Below are 14843 nucleotides of genomic sequence, written 5' to 3' on the forward strand. Positions count from 1 at the left end.
CATATATTTTATAAAATGGTGGAAATGCCGAAGAATGTTTTGAATGAAGCGACTTAATTGTGACGGTAAGGAAATGGGGATTCGTGAGGGACAAAGCCCCAGTGGAACCAGTTTACGGGACAAAGCCCCGTGGGAACCAAATACCGAATTTCCATAGGCCAAGGACCAGTAACGAAAAAGTGGTTGCTGGTGTCCCTGCCAACTATAGGCCAAGACACAGAACGGAAAAGTGGTTACTTTTGCCCCACCGCTTGATGCCATGCTTACAGCTGAGATTGATCAATCGACCGAAAGATTAAAGGATTGTCATAATTAATGAACGGATTTCACCCCCAAAGAAATGTATATGTACATGTATATGATGAAAGGAAAAATATATGATGAAAATAAAGGTTTATTTTATGCATGTTCATGATAAATCTATTTTATTAAAAGTATTTTTCACAGTTGTATGTGGATGTATACGTATTATTTCTTATAACAGTTAAGGTTTGCTGAGTCATTAGACTCACTAGATGTGAATGATGCAGGTGAGGATATTTCTGTTGAGACAAGATGGTTAGATGATTGAACTAACTGAACTGTTGGTGCACTAACTCGAGTACTTTTGCTCCTTTAGCTAGTTTTTCTGCGCAGCTATTGATTTTAGCTTACTTTAAATATTTTCATGACTTTTGGAAGTACGAGTGGTTTTCGGAACGATTTAAGACATTTATGATATTTTTTGAAAAATGTTACTTTTAGATTTGGTTGGATGGTTATGATTTTATGATTTTTATTGTAGTTACTGAGTTTTGAGTAAAATAGATGGTGTGTTTATTTTAATGGTGCAATATATATATATATATATGTGTGTGTGTGTGTGTGTGTGTGTGTGTGTGTGTGTGTGTGTGTGTGTGTGTGTGTGTGTGTGTGTGTTTCGGTCTAATGATTTAAGAAAAAAATTTCTAGTATATTTTAAAGAAAATCGAGTTAGAGAAATTTCAATAGTAGTTAATTAAGCATTCCGGTAAAAAAAAAATGCATTAAAACATACAAAATTCAGTCATGGATCGCTAAAAAAAAATTAATGAGGTGAGGCCATAACCTGATTCTATTGCAGAACCGTACTTTCTCAAAAAATACCTGAACGTTCGTAGGTAAAATCAATACCGAAGTATTTAACTAAACCCACACTCAAAGAGACACGAAAATAAATTAGCAAAAAAAGTTTCAAATTGAACCTGTGCAAGATTGATACAAAGAAGAGGAGTGAGAGGTGTGCTTGTGTTCGAAGCAGCCTGCGGCGTATGCGAAGAAGAGGTAAGATCGAAGGTGAATTCTCAGGCTGGGATTTCAAATTAAATCAGCCCAATTCATTTTCACAGTCAGGAGCTTCGGATTTGGGCCTCCCAAACACAATCTTAAAATATATAATTCAACGAAACAGTCGTCACGAAATTTAAGTAATTTGTCGGATGATAATGATTTCAGATTAATTATAAAAAAGATTTAGAATTATTCCAATTTAGCAGACGCACAATNGGCCTTTTGGTTGTGCGGAGTTGAAAGACCAGGAATGGAGCTGTACGGGTCGCAGTCGGGTCAGCCGCAGGGGGAGTGGGGTCAAGAAACTGGTGTGAGAGGTGGGTTGTGTCCAGATTTCGGGTTTCTTTCTTGTGTTTCTTTTACTTGGAATGTGGATTTTTCTAGGGTTTTCGGTTGTGATAGAAGGATTTCTTGATCACGTGGTTACCTTTTCTTTACCAATGTAGAATCAATGCGGAGTTTGAATTTGTGGGAGAGAGAAGTGTACCCGGATAGACCGGGTCAGCCCGACTGTGCGTATTATATGCGGACCGGGTCGTGTGGGTACGGTGCCAAGTGCCGGTTTCATCACCCCCGGGATCGCGGCAGCGATGTACGCCCCTGATCATAGAACTCTGTGGTTTTTACTTTTGTTAATTTTTTGTCGGTGGTTCTTGCGTTGATTCAGGGTTTTTGATGTGCTGTCTTTAAATGGGTGTTTCCCGTTTTGCTGAGCTCTTGAAAACAAATTTCAAATATCGTTAACCTCGTTCTTGGTCCAGTGAAGCGGAAGGGTGTTTTGCTTTTGATCTATTGATTTTAGTATATAGTTTACTGATGATTTAGAAGGTCACTGTAAATTCTTTAATCTGATTAATTAATTTTTGAACAGTTTGGAGTTGGAGAGTATCCGGAGCGAGTAGGGGAGCAAGCATGTCAGGTACTCCACTGTCTGTTTTTGAGCGATTGATTGAGCTAAGCTTATGTAAATTTTTATATTGTGTTTGGATTGTTTAATGATCTGGTTAATGTGGATGACTGCGATATTCATTGCATTTTTCATACTTTACTGATATGTTCCAGTAAAATGTGCAGTATTATTTAAGAACAGGGGCCTGTAAATTTGGTGCATCCTGCAAGTTTAACCACCCCAAAAATGCGGGTGGATCATTGACCAATGTACCTCTAAATATTTATGGATATCCATTACGACCGGTAATAATTCTTTGTGGATGGATATGCATGTATATATAATATACATGAAAGTTTGTGTAATTTTATTTCTAAGGATCTTGTCAGTTCTCCTCGTAACAGGGGGAGAAAGAGTGCTCCTACTATTTGAAATCGGGGCAATGCAAATTTGGTACTACATGTAAATTCGATCATCCTCAACCAGCTGGTTCAGCTGTGCCTGCATCTGCACGTTCATTTTATGCGAATGTGCAGTCTCTTTCTTCTGTTTCTCCTGAGCAGTACGATAGCTCATCGACCAGCTATAGGGTTGCTAGGCCCCCTCTAGTGCCTGGTTCTTACGTTGCTGGTGCTTATGGTCCCATGCTGCTTCACCCTGGAGTGGTTCCCATTTCAAATTGGAATCCATACTCGGTAGCTTCTTCTTTGTTTTACTACACATGAAGAACTTATAAAGTCTATGATCTTATAATTATAATATAAGTTGTTTATCCTTATCAAGTGATGCTCACACGTAGACGGTTTTGCTGGTCCAGGGTGCAGTAAGCCCCACACCATCACCTGGTGCCCAACCCTCAGTGCGAGCAACTTCTATGTACGAGATGTCACAGCTAGGTTCCTCTGCACCTGCCATTAGAGGAGCTTATCCCCGGTTACCTTCTTCGAGCAACGTAACTAAGGAACTTCAGTTTCCAGAGAGACCTGGACAGCCCGACTGCAATTACTACATGAAAACTGGGGATTGTAAATATGGATCATCTTGTAGGTATAACCATCCGCCGGACTGGCTCTTGTCAAAGACTAATTGTGCTCTAAGCCCCATGGGGCTTCCTCTACGCCCGGTAAGTTTGGCCCCTTTTATACAACCATGGTTGATTTGAGTAACACGAAGGACCGTGATTGCTGTTGCTAGTTATCTGTTAATGTATACGTCTGTTTGTGCATATGTGATTGTGCCTGTATCCTCCTTTTTTTTTTTGGAGTAAAGAACTCCTAATTTGTGCCTTCTTTAGTTTCACACCTAGCTGCTTTGGAGGGGCTAATCCCAGGGAACATTTTAATAATTATTAGTTTTTGTCATGGTTTGTTTGGTACTGTGAACATTTTTTTATTTATGAACGGAGTGGGAATTTAGCTTTTCAGTTTTTAAGGCATGGATGGACTGGTCTTTGCTTCTAGTGGCATGAATTTTGCATTTGTGTCTGAATGAGTCACGATTGGCTGGATCCTGATTTTAACTGGACAAAGGTGGCAATTTTATGATTCTTTCTTGTTTTGTTTTTCTTGGGCAACCTAATGGAAATATATAAAAAAAAATTCAAGATTTAAAATTCAAATGATTGAATCAAAAAACCACAACCTGGGAATTGCTAGATAATGCAAAGTGAAGGTGGTCATAAAACAATTCTTCTGCTCAACCAATTGGTAGTTGATTCTCGTGATTTGGGATAAACAGGGGATGCAGGCCTGCAGTTTTTATATGCAGAACGGACACTGCAAGTTCGGGCGTACATGCAAATTCGATCATCCACCAACCGTAAAATACAGCCCGTCTTCTTCTTATTCTGAAATACCAGGTACTCCTCCGTAAACGCTCGTTAGTATTTCCACCTTATACCAACTAATTATTCATTTTGATCACCGCAGGATAAATACAAACGCACGTTTCCAGCGGTTCATTTTTCGACTCTTCCATTCAAGAGTTAATATAATAAAACCTGAAGAAAAAGATGATGAATGCACTCATTTGCTGTATTTAGTCTCGGATTTGCGTAAAACTTGTTTGAACAACAATATATTGGGTTGTTGTAATTTTAAGTTTTTTTTTAATTTATTATTTAAAAAAAAGTATACCCATAACTACAATAAATCATATTAAAATTTTCAGTTTTTTAATTTGTAAATAAAAAATTATACACAACTATAATAAATCATATCTATTTTTATCATGAATCTAGTTCTGCTTTTAGGTTTTGGTTGATAATCGGATAAACAGACATGCATAAAAACATCTATTAATTAATAAATTTGGGACAATAAAATTTTATTAATTTATAGAGGTATTAATTAATTGATAAATTAATCCTTTATTATTTAAAAAATATATTTTTTGATTAAATGAATATAAATTTAATTACATAAAAATGATTGTGTTCGTGAATATTTATATCATGTTTAATGAATTGATATTAAAAAAATTGATTATATATATTTATAAAAATAGCGAGTGCCTTGTTTTACTAATTAATATTATATTGACCATTCTAACAAAATTCACCATATAATATGGGTATAAGTACCTCTAGAATCAATTAAAGAAAGCACTCGTGAAGGCAACAATCTTCACATTGTTTGTTGCATTTCGACTACACAACACCAAAGCTTTTAGATTCAATTAGTAAAGTTTGACATGGAATTCAACTACGTTTAAATTTCAAGAAAAATAAAATAAAATAAAATATAATAATATTCTACTAAATTGTCCTAGTTATATTTGTGATTTTAAAAACTTATTAATTTCTGATATTCATGAGACTAATGTTTATATAATAGTTTTCTGAAAAATTATTATATAACCATCGATAGTTTATAGCTTATTTGATATCAATATCTCAAATTTAAGATATGATTCAAAATCTAGTTGTAAAAAGTTTATTTAAAAAATTATTCTGACGAATCGAGACCTAGTTTTATTAAGTAAGACAAGACATTTCACATCTATCTTCCCTTCTTCTCTCCTCAAAAGTAATTTTTTTTATCAAATGTATGAGGGCCTTATGCGGGGTATTTTCTGATTTGGTATTTGATGTTTTGGCAATTTTCAATTTAGTCTTTTTTCTTTTCAGTGTCCTAATTTAGTTCTTTTTGTTTAAAATTTCCTTATTCAGCATTATTCCCATTTTACCCAAGTTTTGTATTTTTATTTACTTTTCTCTTTTTTACATATAGATCTGATTACGTGACATTGTTGCACCTATCGAACATGTCCAAAGGCATAAGCCTACGCAAGGTTTCCATCCTATATATCAAATATCTTTTTATGGTCTATCATGTGTTCGTATAATGAATTAAATATTTTATCTTTTTGAACAGAGTTTCTTCGGGTCATATCCACCATGTTTTACATAGTGCTCCTCACAGAATAACCACGCAGTCACAAAATATGGTTCTTGAAGTAGATTCATTCAACAACATTTAACACTAGTTAGTGGTTCATCCTTTTGTGTTGGTTGAGTGACACATCCTTCTTTAGTGGGTTGGTTGGATCACATGTTTTTCTTACCTTGGTCTAGGAATCTTTTACTTTTGTATGGTATCTTGGGAAAACATGATTTGTGCGGTCCTTCACCATTTGGCCTTGTTTCTGCATTATGTTTCCGGTCAGATCCTGGTCGAAAAAATTTATCTCTGGTTCTTTCTGGTTAGAGCACTCTGGCAGATGTTTTCTGATCATCTCCCAATATATGACATGTTGCAGAATTTTCGACGAATTTCTTTGCTCCCTTGCAGTTTGCTGCTTCACATAAGATTTATTTTCTTTTCAAATATGTCTTCATCAAAACTTGCATTTTTTCCTATCTTGATGTTTAACAGAAAAGATCCATTTACAGAATTTTGATAAAACTTAAATAAAAGTTGACTTTGTCCATATTTATTAGACATATCCATAAACAATATATCGTCTAGTGGAAATGTCGTCTTTCAGTGAGTGATGAGACAAGTGGTGGTTCATTCTCTGGAGGATTCTTGATGAATTTTTGTACGTTAATGTATGTTCTCCTCAGCTTGATGAAGTGAAATGCTTCGTGAGAGCCCTTCCCGACTGGTTTTTGTATTGTGCTAAAAAAGTAGAGCTCTAGAATATCCCCCTGGACAAATAATCATTGTTTGTCCATGTTTCATGAACAGTTTCTTGAATCCACGTAAGTAGTACTGAAATTTCTGGGAAGCTAGATGATTTAGTATAAACCAATGCAAGAGACACAAATTCATACCATGTCTTGATCTTCTTACGATATAAATTTTGTTTCATCCATATCTTATGATATTTTCCTGCTATATCAACTTCAATTGTGGTTGGGTTAATACCTACACTTGTTTTTAATTTTTTTCAGATTTGTTGATATACCTGAAATAGAGAAATTATAAGTTCATTATTACCCACCTTAGAGTTTTCCTTGTCAGTTTGAGGTCTAAGGTTGATCTTTCTCTCTTCAATTTCCGAGGTGAATATTTGCTTTGAAGGCTCGAGATAAGGATCCAGAGCTTCAATTTTTTGGGATGATTCATCTAAAGATGATCCCGACTTAGCACTTGTGCTAGGGGTACTTGAATCTCGTGTTCCAAGTTTAGAGTCATGTACTCGAAAACTCTACTTTTGAGAAGTCAGCGGTTTCTTAATAGCTTGAAGGATCGGCTTTTTCAATACAGATCATAGCTGAGTATAAGCCCGTAAATAACCTGTTATTCGATCAGAGACATTGTTCTTATCAACTTGCTTTAGCCTACCCGCAACTCTTGCATTTAGGGTAAGCTTGTTGAATTCGGTTTGAAGCATTTCAAGGTGTTCCCTCAAATACTTCTGCATTTTCATGATGAAATCAACATTAGCGCTGTCCATATCTTATTAAAAAATTTGCACGAATATTTTCATGAGATTTAATAATGACAATATCAAAACTATAATTTTGACATAAAGCATGTCATCTTAATAATCTAGCCTTCTCGAGTTTAGATTTAATTATAATTTTCAAGAAAGATTTTTATATCTATATTATTAACATTTAAGGTAATTTTCTTTACAAGTAAAAATAATTTTCATTTTTCAAAATCCGTTTTTACTACATAAAATTCATTTTCGTTGATATGCCATTGTATTACTTCTATATTTGAGAATAGTACGTTGCAATACATGCATTGTTGTTCTCCATCTAGTGTTAGCTTTATACGAACCACTGCTCACCAATTATCAGTGACATCTGTATATAATACCCGATCACTTTCATCTTGAGGAATAACTATTGGAATTTTTTTTGTAAATCTCCTAAGTCCCTCTGTGTGTTATTCTGTGCATAAAATCTTGCATATTTTTTCAGTAATAGACTGAACACTTTCATGTGCTTTTCTAGACTTGTCAAATTGGGTCAGGCCCGTCGGGCCGGTCCGCCCCGCTATAAAAATTAAGCGGATTGGGTTGATAAAATAGCAGCCCGTTTGGAGGCGGGCCAAATGGGCTGAGCCCGTTTGGGTTGAGGGCCAAGATGGGTCGAGCCCAAACGGGGGCGGGTTGGCCCGCCAAATTAGGATAGAATTTTATATATTTTTATATTTTTAAGTTTTAAGTTTTATATAAACATTGGAATAAGTCTCATGCGCCTCCATCACTCTCTTATCTTATTTCTTTCTTATTTTTCTCCTTGGCCTCGCCTCCATCACTCACTCTGGTAAAATCTGAATCTCTGTAAATTTTATTCATGAATCTTAAAGGGAAGAAATTTCTGTAAATTTTATTCATGAATCTTATAATAATTTTTAAGTCTAACAGTTGTTTGTGAACCCAAAAGCAGTTTCGTTTGAAGTCCGACGAATTGTAGTGAAATTTTGTGGACTCAGCGGAGGTTTGATAATTATGTATATTGTCGAACACATAATATTTTCTAAAATTTACAACCGTCTCTTTCCTCGACTTTCTGTTCTCTTCCATGTCTCAATTTTCATATTTGGTTTAAGTACTTTACTTTTTATGTATTATGTTGATACTTTCTTAATTTCTTATTTCAATGTTTTTAAGTATTTTATGAAATTATTTGACTGAAATATATTTTTCTTCTATGTTTATTGCGATATTGTTTAGTTTTTTTCTTAAAAAAATAAACGGGTTAAAAATAAGCGGGTCGGTCCGCCTAGCCCGCAGCCCAAGATGGGTTGGGCTGGGTTAGCCATTTAGAGGCCCGTTAAAATGGCGGGTTGGCCCACCCCGCCCCGCCTAATGGCGGGTTGCGGCGGTGGTGGGCTGACCCGCTCCACCAGCCCGTCTTGACATGTCTATGCTTTCTAGGTTCTTAATTAACATTCCAGCAAAGTTAACAACTCTTAAGCAATTTTGAAGTTGTTTATTCTATTTTAGTTCATCTGGAAAATTCTGTACCTTTTCCACTTTATTTTCTTGCAGAATTATTCTCGACTCATCTATTTTTGCTACAAGGAAGAATCTTCCTTGTCGCAATGACTGACTTCTTTTCAGATAGGATTAATCCTTCTTTTTACAAACTTTATATAAAATCTCTAAATGTTCAATATGTTTGCTCATATTTTTAGATGCTATTAAAACATCATCAATATAAACAAACATAAAATTAAAATAATCTTTAAATAGATTATATATCTTTCTTTAAAATATTTAGAGTGCATTAGGCAAATGATAAAAATAAAAATTGAATATTAATTAAATGTTTTATAATATAATTATATAGTTTTTGTTTTATTAAATGTTTAAATATTATATGTTTTATAATAAATTGTATAAAATATAAGTTGTTGTGTAATTACAAGTTTTTACTATTTTTTACAGGTTCGATAAAACAAGAATAAACTTGGCGTTGCAAATGGGATTAAGATGATTCTTAGACCTGTAGAAAGTTGATTATAATATCTACAATATTGTTGACAAGCATGAGATAAAAATCCTCTCACAATTGGGATCAAATTAAGCAATAAATAAAGTTACCAAAGAAGTGACAGTTTTACCATGCTCTAGTATTTTGATCATATCTCTCAAATTACTTGGTCAAATGGTTTGAAAAAAATACCACAACTAGAAAACTCAATTATCCATATGTTTTTTTTTATGTGAAGAAACAAATTCGGAGAAGATGATTTTCAAAAGTGATGTGTAATATAATATAATATCTTGGAACACCAATGAAGACTTATGTGTAAAAAAATAATATTTTATTTGTGGTTGTCTTTCCAAATTTGGCTATAAATAGGGGTGCATTGTAATGTATTGAAATATCCCTCATTCTATTAACAAACCTTTGAGTTCATAATATTTCTCTCTATATTTTTCTTTTATTTCTTCATTTAAATACAATTAGCATGTTAATTTCATATTCAAAGTTTTACACTTTGAATAATGAATAGCTAACTTCCTAAAGTTGAGATGATAAGGTGAAACTCTTGGCATGATAATAAGGTTATTAAAAGGTAAGAATCTATGTTTTATATTATTTAATCATTATATATTATTTATGTTATATTTATTTCTTTAAGCATTTTATACCCTACTTATAAGTGGGAGTTTTGATTTATTGTTACTATATGTTACACTAAATTTTTGGAACCATTTAAATGTTAGTTTGGTTTTACCAATCATTTAACTTGGATTCCTTGATTTATTATATATGAATATATCATAGTATTAATTTATTGGTACCATTTAAATGTTTGTTTGGTTTTACCAACCATTTAAAGTGGGAACCTTGATTTATTGTTTACAAATATATATAGCACAATAAATACTTGACCACATTTATAAGTTTTGGTATATATTATATACTTATAAGATAATAATTTATAACATAATATAAATATGATTATTTAATATATTGGAACCATTTTATTAAGTGGATTTCAATATTGTTCGTTAATGATAACTTTATTAAAATAACAAGAGTGGATCCTTTAATCTCAACTACTTAAATTAAAATTTGAACAATTAAAATTTACTCATTAAAGATTCAAACAATTAAAATTAAAAAGAAACAAAAACAAAACAAAAAGACATTGTAGTTAACTTGTAATTACCTTAGCTTCCATGTGGATACGATATCGGACTCACCGAATTATACTACTTGTGGACAACCTGCTCTTGGGAGTGCAACAATCAAAGTGATAACACCAAACCCATTGGTAATACTTCTCCAACATAAAAACCTTACAATGTGGAAAAAGCTGTGAATTTCTTGGTTTTTTCTTTCATCCGAATCTGATAAAATCAAGACTTATAATCAAATTCAAAGAATATTTTTGTGTTGCGTATACAGTTAATTAAATGATCTTTACTATGTATGAAATACCCACCAAACTCCAGAATTTTATTGATTTCTTGATAATTATTTAGTAACCCAAGTTTGTTTCTCTTGATTTCACCATGATTTCTTCTTGTTAGGAAACTTGGACTGGTGTATGATGATATTCCTTATTTGATTAAACCAAGTGTCAGGATCAGTTGATTGGTTGGAAAGTATTTAGAAGGGGGGTTGAATAAACACTTACGATTTTACAATCTTTTCGAATGAAGTGTCAGTTCTGTGACAAACTGAAACTTAGGAATCTCTTCGGTCAATGACAATCAGTTTAACTGATAATAGTTGCGGAAGTAAACTGTTTGAAAGATTGAATAAATAACTGAAGTAAGAACACACAAAGATTTATGGATGTTCGGAGACTTCAAATGCTCCTACGTCACCCCTTCTATCTCAAGGATAGGATATGCACTAAAAGACTTTGATCGATACAAAACATGTACAGACCCACTTCAGTTTGGACTAGGGATGGCAATGGGCCGGGGCGGAGGCGAGTTTGCCATTCCCGTCCACATCCCTGAATTCCATCCCCACGCCCATACCCGCCCCCATCCCCTCTTTTTCGGGTTCGAGGAATCCCCAAACCCGAAACTTCGTGGATCAACTTCCCATCCCCGCCCCCATTCTCGTTTCAAAAATATTAATATGGCAAGACGATGACGGATTCGGAGATTTTTTCAAACCAAAACTTATTGTTATCTATTATTATCAGAGATAATATCAATATCAATAATATTACTATTAATATTTTAAAAAATAATATAATTATTATATTATTAATACTAATAATACTATTATTTTATTATTGATATTAATTTCGGGACGGGTTCGGGGATTTCGGGGATGGGGATAGTAATACCATACCCATCCTGAACAACATCGTGGATTTAAAAAAATATCTGAACCCGAACCTGAACCTGAAAAAATCGATGAGCCATATCCCCGTTTCGGGTTTTCCCCACGGGGCCCCAAACCCATGGGGAAAGTTTCCATCCCTAGTTTGGACTTGACACTGCCAAAACTGAAACTCTTAGTTTACGAAATATCTCACAGTTCTTTGACTGTTCTTAGCATAACTTACCTAATAAAAGATCAAATAAACAACAAGACAGTTTGTGCTTGTAAGCTCGAAAGGTATCCTCAAATGCTACAAATAAATATGATAAAGTGTGATCTTTTTTATTCTTGAATAAGAACGATAAATTCAGCAGGGTAACAGCAAGCTTGAGAGAATAGATAGATCGATTAGACGTGTGTGTTATTCTCAACTGCCCTTCTCACCTATTTATAGGCTTCTCTTCAACGGTAACATTAAATATAATTTGAATCTTTATATCTGTTGATTGCCACGTCAAAATTTCTCTTAAATTCGTACACTGTAATCTCTGAATTGCGGCGTTCCACTATGAGTTGCCGTCTGCCTTGTACTGTTGTCAGTTGTGTGTCCTTTTCTACAACTAATGACATGTTCAGCTGAATGATCAGCTGATAAGCAATCGCTGGTAAGCTCATAACTGAATATATCAACTGATCAGTTGGAAACTGATCAGTCAGTTGAATTCGTAGGTTCAGTTCAGCTGGTTTCAGTTGCCTTCAATAAACTGCGCATTAATCTTTAGTTAGGCAACTGTCAGTTGATTTATGTGGTTCAGTTACTTGATCAGTTTAGTCCAATTAAACACTTAGTTTGTCAAACAACCGAAATTAAGTTTCCAACACCAAGGTCCAAATGTTTCTTGATAATAATCTGCATATTTTTGTGATCAATTATGCTCATTGGGATAGGCTTACTTCAAACAAACTCATATTCCTTGCATTCCTTAATTTTAAGGGTGGCTTTGAGTTGGTTCCTTCCTATCATGTCAATGGATCTTCATTATACTTATCTTTGATCATTCTCTTGACATCTTCTAAGGATAATTTTGATTCAAACTCTACATCCTTCTGGTGTAAATCGATATAATTAAGCAGTCAAGTATTCTGCTTTATATTTTCATATAGCATCTCAACTAGGATGTATATCGAGAATGAACTCGTGGTAATTGAATTTTCCACATTCGATCTTCTGCCATGAATTCCATTCTATTCTCTAGTTGTTTCCAAGGTTTCTTGTAACGTCCCGAAAATTTAAAGGTCCACGCAAACCACATGCATGCAATTATTAAATTCCTTTGTATTTTAATTAGTTGTTTTAATTGCATTAATTAATTATGTTGTGCATTTTGACATGTTTAAAATATATTTTCTACATGGTTTCATTAAAATGTATTTTTAAAGGTTATTCGAGTTGCGATCGAGGAACGGAGACCGATGGCTGAAAAATAGAAATGATTTTTATTAAATAATTGTTTTTGAATTAAGGGTGATGCTTTTTCATATTTTTAAAAATAAGGGGTTTTGAGGTGATTTTATACGCCGAGACGTTAATTTTATCGGTGTTGGATTTTCAACAAAAGTGAGAACGTTTTGACAACCCAGCTAATAAATTCACAAACTTATTTAAGTAAAATTATTTTTAAATCTTTTAAATATTTTAATTAAGCACTAATGAGTCTAAATGACTTTTCTACTGGGCCTAAGCTTAATTAGTATTTTAATTAACTATATAATATATTAAACCCACCCCATAATCCCCAAAAATCCCACGCCCACTTTTCCCAAATATGAGAAACTCTTTCTTCCAAGCAATCTCACGGCTCACACACAAAGTTCATCAAGGAGGCTTCGAAAATTTAAGGAAAATTCACCCAAGGTTTTTCGTCGCCGTTCTTCGCAATCGTCAACGTTTATTCGTGCGTAAATTACGCAAAGGCACGCCATATTTTCCTTTTACTCATCATTCACACCATAGTAATTATTTAAAATCGTTTTGCATGAAAAACAAGCCACACATCATTATATTTTTGCAACTATGCATCCCCATGGGTTGAACTCTTGATTTTTCATCCAAAAGCATGATTATTATGTTGATTAAGAGGCTGCCATGTCTTAGGATGTTAAGGGGCACGATTCACACAAGTTTTAGAGTCATACGAACACACACAAAACGCTACAACAGAGTAGGACAAAGCCGGAACCGTAGGATGGGATTAGACAAGAAGGGCCGTAAGTTTTGTTGATTTTCAAGGTGCAAGGTCGGTTGGTTGTGCATGGGGCAAGATGGCTCGACCAGGTCTGGTGGTTGGGTCCTAATGGTCATGGTTAGGTCCTAGGGAGAGTCCTAGGAGGGATAGGGGTCGAGCCATGGGCTGGGGAAGAGTCCACGTGAAGTGGGACTCTCCCCCAATTCACGCGCAGATTTTGGTCGGGAAAGTTAGGGGCTTTTGGCTGGCCTGGGGACGAGCCAGATGGGTCCGATAGGGTCTAAGGGAGATGGTCAAGGGTTTGGGTAGGGGCTGGAGAGGCATGGGTCGCTGCTGGATCGAGGAGAAGATGGAACCGAGAGGGAGTCGTGAGTGAGCAGCTAGCGCACAGGTTGTGTTACAGATTCAGAAGCTTTGGGCTTAGGGTCCAGGGCTTGGGCTGGTCTGGGTAGGGTCTAGACGAGGTCCAGGGAGGGTTAGGTTCATGAGGGGTCAAGTGGTTAAGGCTTGGAGGTGTCCTAGTTGACAAGGGAACCTAATACACCAAGGGTACAAACACACGAACACATCCAGAATGTTGGGTCGAGATTCAGTAGGAAATTGAGCGGGCCAGGGCTGGTTTTACGGGCTGGGATTGGTCAGTAGGGTCCCTAGGTGGGTTTGCTAGGTTTTGGCTCAAGGTGGCTCGGGCGTGGCTCGAGTAAATTGGGAGATGGCTCGGGTTGTTCGACAATGGGTCAATATTTCGAATTTAATAGGAAAAATTGAATCCATGGGTTCACATGGGTGGCTCATGACTTGGAAGGGTAGAATAAATACTAAAAATGCTATATTTAAAATTTAGGATCAAAATAACGAGTTTTGGATTTATTCGGGATTTAATCGCCGCACGAAACGCTAATTAACGAGTTAATTGAAACGCCTAGTTTTAAAATTTATAAAATTATGAAAAATTATATTTAAGCTTAAATAATTATTAAAAGTGTAATTTTTGAATTTGGGAATTTTATATTAAGGTTTGGTTTAATTCGAGATTAAAACGCATTAATACGTCACATTTAAAGATTAATTTAAAAGTCCTCGATTTAAGCTAATTAAAAATATGCTAAAATTCATGTAGGCTTAAATAATTATTTGGGACATGTTGAGTCAATGGAATTAAGGAAAAGTAAAAAAATGTGAAATTTTACGTCCA

At 34.7% G+C, this 14843-nt stretch overlaps 1 protein-coding gene across 1 annotated transcript; it reads left to right on the top strand.

Moving 5' to 3' along the window:
* Positions 1 to 1528: 1528 nt before the first annotated feature.
* On the top strand, positions 1529 to 4305 carry LOC140985668 (zinc finger CCCH domain-containing protein 32-like). Its single transcript, XM_073453545.1, has 8 exons — positions 1529 to 1625; positions 1755 to 1900; positions 2180 to 2227; positions 2383 to 2502; positions 2602 to 2892; positions 3015 to 3320; positions 3935 to 4055; positions 4126 to 4305. Exons 1-8 carry the CDS (start codon positions 1559 to 1561, stop codon positions 4128 to 4130), a joined length of 1104 nt encoding a protein of 367 aa, XP_073309646.1. The 5' UTR covers positions 1529 to 1558; the 3' UTR covers positions 4131 to 4305.
* Positions 4306 to 14843: the final 10538 nt, after the last annotated feature.

Source organism: Primulina huaijiensis, chromosome 10 (assembly GCF_012295235.1).
Source record: "Primulina huaijiensis isolate GDHJ02 chromosome 10, ASM1229523v2, whole genome shotgun sequence".
NCBI classification, from domain to species: domain Eukaryota; kingdom Viridiplantae; phylum Streptophyta; class Magnoliopsida; order Lamiales; family Gesneriaceae; genus Primulina; species Primulina huaijiensis.

Bases quoted from the DNA above. Each gene is read 5' to 3' on its own strand.
- LOC140985668 (XM_073453545.1), top strand. From the start codon at position 1,559: ATGGAGCTGTACGGGTCGCAGTCGGGTCAGCCGCAGGGGGAGTGGGGT. The intron at 2,228-2,382 runs GTACTCCACTGT...TAAAATGTGCAG, and splicing joins TAGGGGAGCAAGCATGTCAG to TATTATTTAAGAACAGGGGC. The intron at 2,893-3,014 runs GTAGCTTCTTCT...TTGCTGGTCCAG, and splicing joins CAAATTGGAATCCATACTCG to GGTGCAGTAAGCCCCACACC.